This window comes from Megalobrama amblycephala, linkage group LG15 (assembly GCF_018812025.1).
Source record: "Megalobrama amblycephala isolate DHTTF-2021 linkage group LG15, ASM1881202v1, whole genome shotgun sequence".
In the NCBI taxonomy this organism is placed as follows: Eukaryota; Metazoa; Chordata; class Actinopteri; order Cypriniformes; family Xenocyprididae; genus Megalobrama; species Megalobrama amblycephala.
Window position 1 is genome coordinate 9198754 of NC_063058.1, and position 16809 is coordinate 9215562.

At 39.0% G+C, this 16809-nt stretch overlaps 2 protein-coding genes across 2 annotated transcripts; both read left to right on the forward strand.

Annotated features, from left to right (window-relative positions):
* The first annotated feature begins 28 nt into the window (after positions 1–28).
* LOC125246786 (endonuclease 8-like 1) lies at positions 29–4724 on the forward strand. Its single transcript, XM_048157819.1, has 10 exons — positions 29–866; positions 2134–2253; positions 2428–2512; positions 2612–2705; positions 2834–2955; positions 3040–3067; positions 3147–3208; positions 3289–3490; positions 3581–3676; positions 3779–4724. The coding sequence occupies exons 1-10, from the start codon at positions 409–411 to the stop codon at positions 3826–3828; spliced, it is 1317 nt and encodes a 438-aa protein (XP_048013776.1). The 5' UTR covers positions 29–408; the 3' UTR covers positions 3829–4724.
* Positions 4725–10861: 6137 nt separating this feature from the next.
* LOC125246787 (endonuclease 8-like 1) lies at positions 10862–15617 on the forward strand. Its single transcript, XM_048157820.1, has 10 exons — positions 10862–11319; positions 13733–13852; positions 14052–14136; positions 14236–14329; positions 14534–14653; positions 14739–14768; positions 14848–14909; positions 14989–15190; positions 15281–15376; positions 15479–15617. The coding sequence occupies exons 1-10, from the start codon at positions 10862–10864 to the stop codon at positions 15526–15528; spliced, it is 1317 nt and encodes a 438-aa protein (XP_048013777.1). The 3' UTR covers positions 15529–15617.
* The last annotated feature ends 1192 nt before the right edge of the window (positions 15618–16809 follow it).

A 16809-nucleotide genomic window follows, 5' to 3' on the forward strand; every position in this document is an offset into this window, starting at 1 on the left:
TTTCAGAGTAAAACAGCTTCTAATCAAGAAAAATGTAGGGCAGGTCTTGATTTTGGCTATTGGGATTTGATTGGATGTTGTGATTTGCTATTGGTCGATCTCATGTGAGTGACAGGTTGATCCCGCCCTCACGCCAAAATACACGTAATCAGAAAAGAGATGTCGTTGATTAAAGATTACAAGGGCACATGGATAAAATAATAATTATGTGCATGGATAAATTATAATAAATAATGCATTATTCCAGTTAAAATTAATAAAAAGGAGAATTGTCGATTTTGATTTCATTGTGACTTTAAGAGTTTAGGTCCTATTTTGTACTTGATTTATGTAAAGTCAAACAATATCTGAACCCTTATTGTCTTATGTTCAGGTTTTTCAAAGCCTATCTTCCTTTCATGTTAAAGAATGCCGGAGGGTCCTGAGCTCCATTTGGCCAGTCTGTTTGTCAACAGGATGTGTGAAGGGCTTGTGTTTACTGGAGCCGTAGAGAAGTCTGAAGTGAGTAAAAATCCTGAGGTCCCATTCTGCTGCGACGCCTACTGCATCAAAGCCCAGTCCAGAGGAAAAGAGGTCAGACTCACACTCACACCTATTAAAAATGATGACGACGGTAAACGCAAAGTCGGTAAACATCACTCCCAGCAGCCGATGGATGTGGTTTTCCGATTTGGGATGTCAGGGTTTTTCCGCTTCACCTCAGTAGACGACCTTCCAAAACACGCCCACCTGCGGTTCTACACTAATGAGAACCCACGCAGGGTTCTGAGTTTTGTGGACACACGCAGATTCGGCAGCTGGCATCCAAATGGGATGTGGCAAAAAGACAGAGGGCCTTGCGTCATATTTGAGTACGAGAGCTTCAGGTGAGGGAGGAAATGCACTGAACTCTATTAATCTTATTGTACACATTTGTACACATATTGTACCCAAAGTATACTTCACTTTTTATGTGAAGGACAGCGTACAGTGCATGCGATATGAATTTCGTCATCAGTGTAAAGTAACTGCACATACTTTGTAAGCACAGGTCGCACATGCGTATTTAATTTTTTTGCAGTAATTACTTTATCCACAAGGTGGCAGCCGTGCCCGGGGGGCGTCGATTCACAAAGTAGTCGAAGAAAAACTGCATAAACAGAACAGACCGGTGTGGTGAGAAATCGAGTCCACCCAGGAATCGGGTCTCCTTTAGGACCCTGAGTGATCCCAACTGACTTTTAATAGGTAGTAATTTTAGCGCCTGATTACAATTCCTGCAGAATCACGTTATGATTTATATAGTTTAAAATACATTATAATGACCAATAATGTCTTTTAAATTACATGGTTAATTTTTTCTAGCTAACAATCGAGTTATGGTTACTGAGCTGCTTTTCTGAGGTAGGCTAGCCTAAAAGTAACATTACATGATATTGTTTGCAAGCTGGTTTTGGCCTCTTTCAGTGACTAAAACAGATTAAGTGATTTATGATTATTGAGATATGATTATTGAGATTCATTGATTATTGAGATATGATACATTTCGGTAAGTTGTACTGTATCTTTCAACATACCTTCTGATGTTCATTCATTTTTATTTTGTGCTATAACTAGTAGTAAAGAGGAATGGACATGCGCTTGATCCGTGCTGCCGCTTCCCTACAGCAATCTGTCGCGCCGCATTAAAGAGCGATATTTATTGTTTGAATTTCGTAAAAAAAAAAGATAAAATCTGAAAGCTGAGACTTGGTTTCATATCAGAAGTAACAACAAACAAAGCTTATTGTGATTTGGATGGGAGGTGCGTTACAAATAATGTTTAGTTAAGTTTTGTTCATAAAAGATCAATTATTGGGATTTTAAGAATCAATATTGGTTCATCAAGATAAGAAACGCGTCGAGAAATCGTTATTTTCAACCCAGCCCTTTTCTGCCAAGCATAGTTAGTGATTTTTCATGATTAATCTCTGTTAATGGGCACTCATGTAGTTACATCATGGAAACTGGCAGGTATAAGGTTGATATTGAGCACACAATGTGACACTGGTTCAGTAGTTTGATGCTACTGTCATTAGAGAGGCGATTACTACGAAAGTGCCAGTTTATGATGCTCTGGGTTGATAACTTAGTATGTGTGTTTAAATATTTCAGGGAGAATGTTCTTTCAAATCTGTCTGACAAGGCATTTGACAAACCCATCTGTGAGGCGCTCCTAAATCAGAAGTATTTCAACGGGATTGGGAACTATCTTCGAGCAGAGATTTTGTTCAGGTAACTCACTTTCCAGTGTTCGAAATAAACTGCATCTCAACTTTGAGAATAAAACCACATTGTCTAGTTGAAAAATTGTACGCAAAACCATTGAAATTTGGCCTACTGTCATGCCAATCTAAATCTGATTATGAGAAAAAGGAACCAATTGTTTTCCCCACACATCCTTTTCAGATTACAAATCCCCCCATTTACGAAGGCACGGACAGTTCTAGAGGGAATTGAGCTGAAAGAAGAGGATAAAAAGGAGATCAAAAAGGAAATTATAGTTTTAGAAGTGAAAAATCTGACCCTACTGTTAGTGTATTAATAGGCACTTTGTTTGGCTTAAATAATGGCTTTTTTCTGTTTCATTCAGAAAACAGATAGAGCTGGTAAGAAGGGGGTGAAGGTTGAGAGCCCAGACCTCCTTTCTTTGTGTCACGATGTTCCCTTCGAGGTGGTGAAATTGGGTTGGTTTACTCTGCAACTAATTGTGATGTCTTTATTTATCAACTGCTATTTTGCACAGCTGTGTATGATGGTAGTGCATACACATCACATTGGTATTCATGCATCTTATTTTTTATTATATATTAAGGTGAAAATGGCTATGCACCAGCAAAAGGGGAATATTCTGTGCTACAAGCCTGGATGCAGTGTTACTCTGTGGATGGAATGAACTCAATAAGTGACCACAATGGACGGACAATTTGGTTCAAAGTAAATAAATCTTTGTAAAATTATAATTCTAAACCTGGAAACCATTAGGTAACATATTAAGAGTTCAATTTAATTTTGTTTCAGGGGGATCCTGGACCTATGGTGCCCAAAGGTAAAACCTCTGCAATGTAAACAAATGATTGACTCCTAAGAATATTAGTCACTTATAACTAAAAATGATCTTCCATTAGATGCCAAATCTCGCAAAATGAAGTGGAAAATACAGAAAGATGATGATTATACTGATTCAAAGGTGAAAAGCAGTTATTTTTTTATGACAATTGGGTTCATGAACAGATACAAGAACTTTAAACAACATCTGCTTCACTCTAGAAACCCAAAAAGACACGCACCGACAGCACTGAAATAAAAAAGCCTGCCAAGAAAAAGGACAACATAAAGGTAAAGAAAGAAAGTGCAACCTCCAAAGCACAAAGTGGTTCAAAAAGGCAGAAAAAAGTCACAAAAAGGGTCAGTACAGAACCTGCAGATGAGAACAAAGTGTCGAAAAAACAAGGAAAGAGAAGCTCAAAAGGTTAGAAACTTACATTCACCATTTGTGTCTACTTTCAGTATTATTAGTGTTCAGATCATGATTTCACTGCAATGTTGTCCTTTTTTAAAGTTCCTCCAGGGACTGGAACTAACAAAATCAAAGGCCAACGTGTGGCGATTAAAACTAAAAGGAATTCCATCACCTGCAGGAAAAGTGCAACAAAAGGTATAAATTCAGTCTTGACCTTTTAAAACAGAAGCTGACTGTGTCGAGCGAGTTGTTGTGTCTTGTGTAGCTGATTTAGTCTTTCTCTGGATTCTTTTGCAGCAAAGCCACAGCGGAAAAGTAGTGGAACAAGAAGAGGCCGTTCCAGATGATGTGATTCAAATCTGAATACTTTTTTTATAAGGAGATGAATCCGCAAAATACTGTAATGGACCACCCATACCTTTTATATTCAGTAAAGACGTCACAATCTATTTTTAGCATAAAGTATATATACAAAAAAAAAAAAAAAATACCTACAAATATAAATATATATATAAAAAAATATTTCCTTCAATGCTAGTGTTTAATCGACCATCTTGCCCATTTCTTTACCTAAAATGTCACTTACAGAGTGTTGAGAGGAAATAAAACAGAAACAAGAAATACACTGTAAATCTTACACTGAAATTTATTTATTTTTTTTAAAAATAAGCTCATGTGAAAAAACTTCATTCCAGCATTTAAAAAAGTGAAAATGTTTGTGTCATCAAACACAAATTTTCCGAAAGTGACAGCAGCTACTCAGGGACTTAAAACGAGATTTAAGTACCTGCATCATAACTGATATGGATTTAAATGGTTCACTGTATAATTAAGAGGACAGATCTGATCTGAAAGGGTTTGAATGTTAAGGATATTCCAGAGGTGGTCTTTGACACAGGAATACTGGAATCAGGACGCTCCAGAAGATCACAACTGTAAAGACAGAAAGTTATGGGTTAAGGTGATGATACACTGGACAACTTTTTGAGCATTGTTTTTCAATCAAATTTATGTTTTTTTTTATTGATTTCTTTTTGGATCAGTGTCACTAGAAACCTAATTTGGTCACTTGTTGACCAGTGTCACCCAGAAAACCAAAAGCTCATCTCACCTCATGTATTTGTCTTAAATATTGTGTATTTTTGTTAAATGCATTATTTTTCTTAAAAAAATTAAATGTAATAACGAAAGTTTCTATCACATCGCTGCATATATCAGGACCAATAAAGTTACTTACAAATAAGTTTTTGTCCTTTTTTTGTTTGTTTTGTTACTAATGTAATAAATAGTCTTAATACTGTTAAAGGGGAATGACATATTTAAAATGCAAATACATACTATGTAGAGTTTATTTAGATATTTTATTACCCCTTGGCCTTGAGGGACACGTTTATGTGCATTTTGTTTTCTGATTTCACGGGAACGAAGAAAGACTCCGCAACAGCATTAAAGGGTTAGTTCACCCAAAAATGAAAATTCTATTATTAATTACTCACCCTCATGCCGTTCCACACATGTAAGACTTTCGTTAATCTTCGGAACAAAAATTAAGATATTTTAGTTGAAATCCGATGGGTCCGTGAGGCCTCCATAGGGAGCAATGACATTTCCTCTCTTAAGGTCCATAAAGGTACTAAAAACATATTTAAATCAGTTCATGTGAGTACAATATATTATAAAGCGATGAGAATATGTTTGGTGCGAGAAAAAAACAAACAAAATAACGACTTATTTAGTGATGGCCAATTTAAAAACACTGCTTCATGAAGCTTCGGAGCATAAATTAATCAGTGTATCGAATCATGATTCAGATCGCGTGTCAAACTGCCAACGACTGAAATCACGTGACTTTGGCGCTCCGAACAGCAGATTCGATATGAAGGCCTCACTGATCCATCGGATTTCAACTAAAATATCTTAATTTGTGTTCCGAAGATTAATGAAGGTCTTACGGGTGTGGAACGGCATGAGGGTGAGTAATAAATGACATAATTTTCATTTTTGGGTGAACTAACCCTTTAAGCGATAAAAGCGCTCGTCCGTGAGAAGACTGCGAACTGTGCACGAGCGCCAAGACAGAGATCACTGCTGAGCCACTGATAACAGCGGCAACTCGACATGACTTCAAAAACAACACATCCCAGCTCCAGATAGCCTATTATTTAACAGAAACGAACGAATTGCTAATCAACTGTTTCTTTTGTATAAGACGCATCCCTGTGCCGCGAGATGTTTCAAAAAGTGTTGGGTACAATATAGACCCTGACAAAAATGTCCCACCCGCAAATTACACCAATGAACTATTTCATTTGAGAGGTTGGCGTTTAAGGTAAGTACTCAGACTGTATATAGGCTCTCATAGTTGAAAAAAAAAAAAAAAAAAAAAAAAAACAGGAAATAAACTACAACTCCCATGATCCTCCCGTGCCCGTTTCATAACGTGAAATTATATCAGAAACTTACATCAGAAGCAAAGGTGAGATGGTGCACGATTTATAGAATTTAATAAAAGATTTACTGAATATCTTACTTGCTATTTTGGAGCACATGTTGCTAAGCGTCAATTCATTAACTTTGCATGTCGCATCTAAACGTGTGCATGTACTACAGCAGACTTTCATAACAGCATCGTTCAACATCAGGGAAGGATTGTAAACTAGCACACAACGCTTGACAGATGCTTTCCATTAGTGTGCAATACATATTCAGAACTAGCAGTCCAGGTTAGTCCACTTTGGTGTCCCTTGTTTTTAAGAATTACATACACAAATAACTGTTACTAAATTATTTCTCATCCTATTAGCACAAAGATGGGTAAAAGAGAGAGAGAGATCCGTACTATGTGACAAAAAAAAAAAAAAAAAAAAAGAAAGTCCGAATTCACAGTAGCTACTTATAAAAGAGTAGGCAAAAAGTACCTGGATGTCCTACAACTTCTGCAGAGATTATGAAGTGTGCATGATGGACACTTTGTGCCCTGTCCAAATACCCACACTTGTAGTCTTTGTACTTGACCACTTGTCTACTTACATGATGTATTCGCTGTATTTGGCCCAAGTGTTTAAGTAGGCGTGAAGATTGTAGAACCTTTGATTACCTGATGGGACACACTTCGCAGAGATTTTTTTTAATTTTCAATACTTTGCATTTTAAAATACACTTCTAAATGTCTGTTCAGTGGTTGCTATGTAACTAACAAAAGACAATTTTAAAATTGTGGCGCTTCTAATTAAAGGTGCAATATGTAAGATTTTCTGTCCGCTAGAGGCCTATTCAAAACAAAGGCGTAGCTTGATGATGCCAAGTTTGAGCACAGAATCTTGGGACATGTGGTCTTCACATCACAGCTGGTGGAAAAGAATTGGGATAGGACTCAGGAAGAAATCATGTTCATGGATGAGATTATTATTGTTACTGTAGTATGAAGCAGGGCAGGACCGAGTGTTGTGGGAGCTGAAGGAGGCCGCTGGAGCGATTGCGCAACACACGCCTCATGAGCAGCAGAACTTTTATTATGACACAGTCGCCGGCGCCGCTTCCGCTTTTCCGGTCATGAGTATCAGAATCAGAATCAGAATCAGAAAGAGCTTTATTGCCAGGTATGTTGTTTACACATACTAGGAATTTGTTTTAGTGACAGAAGCTCCACAGTGCAACAGAGTAACAGAGACAAGACAAGACACATAATAAAAAGAATAAAATAATAATATACAAATTTACAAGATAGACAAAGTGCAAAAAAAGCAAAAGACAATATATATTATAGACAATTGTATGTACAATTATGTGTGCAAATTGAGATATAAATAAGTGTTTTAAGTAAATAATATGTAATAGTGTTGTGTGTTCCGTGTTTGTCAAGTGTTCATGAGATGGACTGCTTGAGGGAAGAAACTGTTCCTGTGTCTGGTCGTTCTGGTGCTCAGGGCTCTGTAGCGTCGACCAGATGGCAACAGTTCAAAGAGGGAGTGTGCTGGATGTGAGGGGTCCAGAGTGATCTTCTTTGCCCTTTTTCTCACTCTGGATAAGTACAGTTCTTGGAGAGTGGGGAGGGTTGTGCCAATGATTCGCTCAGCAGACCGGACTACCCTCTGTAGTCTTCTGAGGTCAGATTTGGTAGCTGAGCTGAACCAGACGGTAATTGAAGTGCAGAGGATGGATTCAATGATGGCAGAGTAGAACTGTTTCAGCAGCTCCTGTGGTAGGTTGAACTTCCTCAGCTGGCGAAGGAAGTACAACCTCTGCTGGGCCTTTTTCACAATGGACTCGATGTGGTTGTCCCACTTCAGGTCCTGGGAGATGGTGGTGCCCAGGAACCTGAATGACTCCACTGCAGTCACAGTGCTGTTCATGATGGTGAGTGGGGGGAGAGCAGGTGGGTTTTTCCTGAAGTCCACGATCATCTCCACTGTCTTGAGCGTGTTGAGCTCCAGGTTGTTAAGACTGCACCAGACAGCCAGCTGTTCAACCTCCAGTCTGTAAGCAGACTCGTCACCGTCCTGGATGAGGCCGATCAGTGTGGTGTCATCCGCAAACTTCAGGAGCTTGACAGAGGGGTCTTTAGAGGTGCAGTCGTTGGTGTAGAGGGAGAAGAGCAGTGGGGAGAGCACACAGCCCTGAGGGGCGCCGGTGCTGATGGTGAGGGTGCTGGATGAGAATTTCCCCAGCCTCACTAGCTGCTGCCTGTCTGTCAGGAAGCTGGTGATCCACTGACAGACAGAGGTGGGCACGGAGAGCTGAGTTAGTTTAGGCTGGAGGAGTGATGGGATGATGATGTTAAAAGCAGAGCTGAAGTCCACAAACAGGATCCTCACATAAGACCCTGGTCTGTCCAGATGCTGGAGAACATAATGCAGTCCCATATTGACTGCATCATCCACAGACCTGTTTGCTCGGTAAGCAAACTGCAGGGGGTCCAGTAAGGGTCCAGTGATGTCCTTCAGAAAAGCCAGAACCAGTCTTTCAAATGACTTCATGGCCACAGACGTTAGAGCCACAGGTCTGTAGTCATTTAGTCCAGTAATTTTGGGTTTCTTTGGGACGGGGATGATGGTGGAGCGTTTGAAGCATGAGGGGACTTCGCACAGCTCCAGTGATCTGTTGAAGATCTGTGTGAAGATGGGGGCCAGCTGGTCAGCGCAGGTTTTCAGACAGGCTGGTGAAACGCTGTCTGGGCCTGGTGCCTTTCTTCTCTTGTTCTTTCTGAAGACCTGGCGCACGTCATCTTCACTGAACTGAATTGCAGGTGTGGGGGAGAGTGGGGTTGATGGAGGTGTGAATGGTGATTTTTCAAACCTGCAATAAAACCCATTCAGATCGTCTGCCAGTCGTTGATTCTCCACAGAGCTGGGGGATGGTGTCTTGTAGTTGGTAATGTCTTTCAGACCTTTCCACACTGAAGCTGTGTCATTAGAAGAGAACTGATTCCGAAGTTTATCAGAATAATTCCTCTTTGCCACTCTGATCTCCTTTTCCAGTGTGTATTTGGCCTGTTTGTACAAGACTCTGTCCCCTTTTCTGCGAGCATCTTCTTTGGCCTGACGGAGCTGGCTGAGTTTTGCAGTGAACCAGGGTTTGTCATTGTTGTAAGATAAATGAGTCTTTGTAGGAATGCACAGATCCTCACAGAAACTGATATATGATGTAACAGTCTCTGTGAGCTCGTCCAGATCGGTGGCAGCAACTTCAAAAACACTCCAATCAGTATGAGGTAACACAGCTCTGTTTATCATATTAGATACATTTGAATGTGCTGAAAATGATGTTATAACGTTACTCTGTGCGTTCACTCGGTGGCTGATATGAGACACTTGTTGCACACTGCAGTAAGATAGATCAATATTAGTATATCATATTAAATATTGGATGGCTTGTGTTGATAAATGGCATGCAATTAATTTTAAAACGTATTGTATGATGGAGAACATGTATTACTGTTACTAAAAATAAAGCTGCATCTGATTATGCTATGTTAGCTGCATGGTACTCGCAAAAAAAAAAAAAAAATCAAGAAAATTAGATTTAAACAATAAGACTAAACGTGTTGAGCTATATCAATAATTCATTTTCTGTCTATAAATGTATCAAAACAGTTGTTCCCTTGTCTATTAAAACATGTAAATATTAAAGCGTCTTTGGTGTTTCCATGGTTTCTACAAAATAAAACCGGAAACCGAGGGTAACGCGGGTATGACGCAATTGACAGGTGACTCCTCACACGTCCCGGAGCCTTGGTTAAAATGACAATTTTCTCACGATTTACAAATAGTTTGAAACATTTGGGATATTGTTATATTGTATATATAACACTGGCCTAGTGGTTTTTGGATATTTTACTGCAAAATTCTTACATATTGCACCTTTACGTGATAAAAAGCAGTTGCAAATGTTGTACAAAATAGACATTCTCTACCCATATTTGCACCAATAAAATGTGCAACACGTCCTGTTTTACTACCAAATTATATGTAATATTAATTTAACTTACAGTCAAATGTTTTCCTCGACATCTTGTGATTTCGGCATGTGAGCTCCCAACATAATGAATGATGGGATACGCTTGGCCTTGAAGTGTGGGTTTAGTGTGCATTAAGGGCACTGCACTTTGGCATTTTCTAGACATGGGACAGTATTGCGCACTTACTTCCTGTCGTGTGCACAAGCTCTCAAGTGGCCAAGATCGCAAGTGTGGGTACAAATCCCATGAGGCCACGGGAGAGGATTTGTGAATGGCAATGAAGCGACGCAACTGACGCTGGTAGGTCACATGACAGTAACAACATGGTGAATATAGCATGTCCGGATTACAATCATAGGCTATTACACACTCATACTATATAGAATATACTTTTTTTTTACTTTTTCAAAATAAGTACCTAGTCAGGAGAGTACGTGATTTCAGACGCAGCCTAGTTTTTAAAACTGGCATGAAACGGAAGTTGCAAAAGTAATTTCTTCCCTGTTGTGTTGCATATTTGAGTGAAACGGCTTCTCGAACAAGAAAAATGTAGGGCGGGACTTGATTTTGGCTATATTCAACTGATTGAATGGTTGTGGTTTGCTATTGGTCGATCTCTTGTGAGTGACAGGTTGTCCCGCCCTTGCACCACTAAAGATGTCATCATCAGAGAAGAGATGTCGCTGCAAAAGGGAATTTAATTTATTTTGATTAAAGATTAGGGCACATGAATGGGGGAAAAAAAGATGTGCACGGATAAATAATTTATAATAAACATGGCAATATCCATAAAAAATAATCCATGGTGACTAAGAGTTTTAGGTCATATTTTGTATCTGATTTATGTAAAGTCTAACAATATCTGAACCCTTATTGTCTTATGTTCAGGTTTTTCAAAGCCTATCTTCCTTTCATGTTAAAGAATGCCGGAGGGTCCTGAGCTCCATTTGGCCAGTCTGTTTGTCAACAGGATGTGTGAAGGGCTTGTGTTTACTGGAGCTGTTGAGAAGTCTGAAGTGAGTAAAAATCCTGAGGTCCCATTCTGCTGCGACGCCTACTGCATCAAAGCCCAGTCCAGAGGAAAAGAGCTCACACTCTCACTCACGCCCATTAAAAATGATGACGACGGTAAACGCAAAGTTAGTAAACATCAGTCCCAGCAGCCGATGGATGTGGTTTTCCGATTTGGGATGTCAGGGATGTTCCACTTCACCTCAGTAGACGATCTTCCAAAACACGGCCACCTGCGGTTCTACACTAATGAGAACCCACGCAGGGTTCTGAGTTTTGTGGACACACTCAGATTCGGCGGCTGGCACCCAAATGGGACCTGGCAAAAAAAGAGAGGCCCTTGCGTCATGTTTGAGTACGAGAGCTTCAGGTGAGGAGGAAATGCACTGAACTCTATTAATCTTATTGTACACATTAAATATTTAACAGTAAATAGTAGACTATAAAAAAAATGTAGCTACACAGCACAGTGTTTTTAACCCATGATATTTCAATTTCACAAAGAAATATGCAGCATTTTGTATTAGAAATAATAAAAGAACATCTTTTCATTTATAATTTTTTTTTATTTCATTTTGTAAAAAAAAAAAAAAAAAAAACAATCGTGAGAAAATCATATTGTGAAACCAGTATCGTGAATTGTTACATCCCTAACAGTACGTCAGTTTTTCTTTAATTCTGTTTCTACTCCAATTTAACATTTAAACAGTTGCTGTCATAAAAATGTTTTCATGACGGATTTATTCAAACATTAAATACTGAATAAAATAATATGTAATATAAATAATTAAAATAAAGATATATTAACAAAATGCTCCTCTCTAGAGTCACGTTACGTGACATTGTTTACAAGCTGGTTTTTTTTTTTTGGCCTCTTTCTGTAATTGAAACACAGGTTGAGTGATTACATGAGATATGATATATTTCGGTAAGTTGTGCTGTATCTTTCAACATACCTTCTGATGTTCATTTTTATTTTGTGCTATAACTAGTAGTAAAGAGGAATGGACATGCACTTGATCCGTGCTGCCGCTTCCCTACGGCAATCTGTTTCATCGCATTAAAGAGCGGTATTTATTGTTTGATTTTCATAATAAAATTGATAGAATTTGAAAGCTGAGACTAACAAAGCACAAAGCTTATTGTGATTTGGATGGGAGGTGTGTTACAAATAATTTTTAGTTAAGTTTCGTTCATAAAAGATCGATTCTTGGGATTTAAAGGTCCTATGACGTTACTTTTTGGATGCTTTTATATAGGCCTAAGTGGTCCCTAGTACTGTATCTGAAGTCTTTTTCCCGAAATTCAGCCTTGGTGCAGAATTTCAGCCACTACAAGCCAGTCCCACAATGAGTTTTCCTCAAGACGTGCCGTTTCTGGGTCTGTAGCTTTAAATGCTAATGAGGAGGAGAGAGGCGGGGCAAGGTGGAGGGTGGGTGTGGCCTTAACCAGCTCGCGGCCATGGTACCATGCGCTGATGTTGACAGTGGATGTATCGCAGTGGCTCGTAGACACGCAGTCGTTCAAGCTTTCAGTTTGACCCAGAATCTGATCCGGATGAAGAAGTTGCAACTCAGCGGCTACAGCAGGATGTCTCCGAATGGTTAGTTTAAAACATTGTGTCTGGATACGGTACTTTAGTTGGTTTATCTATGCTGTTACAGTTATTATCATGTAGCTAATGCTAGCCTACATTGTTGGCTCTTCATGTTGCTCTGATTTGCTATCGTATATATATTATATATATAATTATCAGCTATAGACACTAACCAGCGCAACTAAATTAGTCCTCTGCCATTATTACAAATACCTTTTCGGAACTTCGGTAAAGTTGGTTTTATATTCGCACATTCGGACATCTGTATTCAATAGCCTTGTTAATCACACTACATTGGACATTCAGTGGACATTCACAAGTAAATATGCCATTAAAACAATACTTGCCTATTTTGATCGACTGTGAAAAATGTTGTAAGTTGACAATCGTTGGTTGTCAATATCATGTCGCTGCTTAAAATTCGCAAACATTAATTTATTGCACATTTATTGGAAAGTCTGAATTTATCAGAAGTCCGAATGTGCGAATATAAAACCAACTTTACCAAAGTCTTTTACGATAGGTGCCGTTGTGGAAAATGTGCTACCATGCCAACATCATTTATCTGTTTACATATTTTATATTTATCTTAAAAGTTTTTACAATCTTTTTACAATTACATCAAGCTCTGCAATCTGGAAATGTGGATATTGCATGCCCCAACAGCAGAACGGTTTCAAAGATTCTAGATTGGTCGTCTGAGCTTTCATTTTCTCAAACGCGAAGCAAAACACCCAGTGCTCGGTTTACACCCATCGCCTTTTCTAGCCACTGGGGGACCATATGCAGGCTAGGGGAACTCATATTAATGTTAAAAAAATCTCATAAAGTGAAATTTTCATGCTATGGGACCTTTAAGAATTGATATTGGTTCATCAAGATAAGAAACAATTAAAATCGAGAAATCATTATTTTCAACCCAGCCCTAGAAGCAATATTATTTTCTGCCAAGCATAGTTCATTATGTGTCTTTGACATTATGGTGTACAACTCAATTAATCTCTGTTAATGGGCACTCATGTAGTTACATCATGGAAACTGGCAGGTATAAGGTTGATATTGAGCACACAACGTGACACTGGTTCAGTAGTTTGATGCTACTGTCAGTAGAGAGGCGATTACTACGAAAGTGCCAGTTTATGATGCTCTGGGTTGATAACTTGGTATGTGTGTTTAAATATTTCAGGGAGAATGTTCTTTCAAATCTGTCTGACAAGGCATTTGACAAACCCATCTGTGAGGCGCTCCTAAATCAGAAGTATTTCAACGGGATTGGGAACTATCTTCGAGCAGAGATTTTGTTCAGGTAACTCACTTTCCAGTGTTCGAAATAAACTGCATCTCAACTTTGAGAATAAAACCACATTGTCTAGTTGAAAAATCCCCCATTACTTAATTGTACATCAAATTAAAATCTTCCTCTCCTTGACAGCCTACTGTCATGCCAATCTAAATCTGATTATGAGAAAAAGGAACCAATTGTTTTCCCCACACATCCTTTTCAGATTACAAATCCCCCCATTTACGAAGGCAAGGACGGTTCTAGAGAGAATTGAGCTGAAAGAAGAGGATAAAAAGGAGATCAAAAAGGAAATTATAGTTTTAGAAGTGAAAAATCTGACCCTACTGTTAGTGTATTAATAGGCACTTTGTTTGGCTTAAATAATGGCTTTTTTCTGTTTCATTCAGAAAACAGATAGAGCTGGTAAGAAGGGAGTGAAGGTTGAGAGCCCAGACCTCCTTTCTTTGTGTCACGATGTTCCCTTCGAGGTGGTGAAATTGGGTTGGTTTACTCTGCAACTAATTGTGATGTCTTTATTTATCAACTGCTATTTTGCACAGCTGTGTATGATGGTAGTGCATACACATCACATTCTGAATAACATGTTACCTCAGATTTGTAGTCGTAGTGTCAGTGACATTGTCTTTTTAGCTTCAGATCGGTATTCATGTATCTGATTTTTTACTTTGTTTTCTTTATATTTAGGTGAAAGTGGCTATGGGACATCAAAAGGGAAATATTCTGTGATACAAGCCTGGATGCAGTGTTACTGTAAAGATGGAATGAACTCAATAATTGACCACAATAAACGGACAGTTTGGTTCAATAGTAAATAAATCTTTGTAAATTTATAATTCTAAACCTGGAAACCATGAGGTAACATATTAAGAGTTCAATTTAATTTTGTTTCAGGGGGATCCTGGACCTATGGTGCCCAAAGGTAAAACCTCTGCAATGTAAACAAATGATTGACTCCTAAGAATATTAGTCACTTATAACTAAAAATGATCTTCCAATAGATGCCAAATCTCGCAAAATGAAGTGGAAAATACAGAAAAATGATGATTATACTGATTCAAAGGTGAAAAGCAGTTATTTTTTATGACAATTGGGTTCATGAACAGATACAAGAACTTTAAACAACATCTGCTTCACTCTAGAAACCCAAAAAGACACGCACCGACAGCACTGAAATAAAAAAGCCTGCCAAGAAAAAGGACAACATAAAGGTAAAGAAAGAAAGTGCAACCTCCAAAGCACAAAGTGGTTCAAAAAGGCAGAAAAAAGTCACAAAAAGGGTCAGTACAGAACCTGCAGATGAGAACAAATTGTCGAAAAAACAAGGAAAGAGAAGCTCAAAAGGTTAGAAACTTACATTCACCATTTGTGTCTACTTTCAGTATTATTAGTGTTCAGATCATGATTTCACTGCAATGTTGTCCTTTTTTAAAGTTCCTCCAGGGACTGGAACTAACAAAATCAAAGGCCAACGTGTGGCGATTAAAACTAAAAGGAATTCCATCACCTGCAGGAAAAGTGCAACAAAAGGTATAAATTCAGTCTTGACCTTTTAAAACAGAAGCTGACTGTGTCGAGCGAGTTGTTGTGTCTTGTGTAGCTGATTTAGTCTTTCTCTGGATTCTTTTGCAGCAAAGCCACAGCGGAAAAGTAGTGGAACAAGAAGAGGCCGTTCCAGATGATGTGATTCAAATCTGAATACTTTTTTTATAAGGAGATGAATCCGCAAAATACTGTAATGGACCACCCATTTCAACTACTCAAGTCTGGGACCTTGATTAATGCAAATTCCTGTTGTTAACTCGTATCTTCTTTGGAGGAGGTTTCTGTCTTGGTCTGATATTTAAAGAGATGCTGCAAAGGGCTCAGAGCGCGAATCTGTAGGCAGAATGGCCCATAATGCTTTGTGTCCTTCAGACATTATGTATCTTATTGATGTCAGATATACATTTCTGAGCATTTGATGTTTTGTATCAATTATCTTTGAATTGATTATGTAACTGGCATGGTACATTTACCTGACTAATTTGATTTTATTCTGACTTACCTTGAAATTATTGACTCTAGTAGATTACGTCAAGTCCATAACACCACAAATCTACGTTCAGGTTAGTAACGGACTAACACTCAGATTAGGTGGAGCATTGCGGCACACCAACTGATATTTTAGAGTTCCAACTAACACATTGGTAATTGTGGCGACCAGGGCGGGCGAGAGCCGTGAGGGAACGGCGCGAGGCCGGTGGCGCGAGTGTTAATGAGCTTCACCTGGGAGGCGCACCGGCCTTGAGTCCCTCACGGAGGAGCTCCGGGAGCATAAAAGGAGGAGCGACTACAGTGAAGGACGAGAGAAGTCCAGGCCTGGTCCTCTCTCGTCCTTCACTGATGTCGCTCCTCCTTTTATGCTCCCGGAGCTCCTCCGTGAGGGACTCAAGGCCGGTGCGCCTCCCAGGTGAAGCTCATTAACACTCGCGCCACCGGCCTCGCGCCGTTCCCTCACGGCTCTCGCCCGCCCTGGTCGCCACAGTAATATTTATGTATGCTTAGACTGTGTAGGCTAATAATGGGTTCTCTGTTTAAAGCAACAGAGCATTGCTAGACCAATCTAAATAGGGTGAGCCTCAACCTCTGATTATTGTAATATTATTCTAACTAAGTGTATGTGGGAAACCACGGCATGGTTATATAAAGTTACTCCTAGATAAAGGTAAGTTTGTCAGCTTATTTCTATGGTAATGGTCATGACCTCAATGTGTTCAGATCTATGGGGACTAAATAATGTATTCTAAAATGAACAAAATGGGTACGGCCTCTAGGATATTAGTCATTTCCTCGATCTAATGACCAAGACTGACAAGTTTGTGACTATGAGATCGGATACCCGGCCGGTGCGAGACTCAAAGCATTATAGGAATCCGGATGAACGGATGTAATTTCAATAAAGAGTTAAGTAGAATAATCAA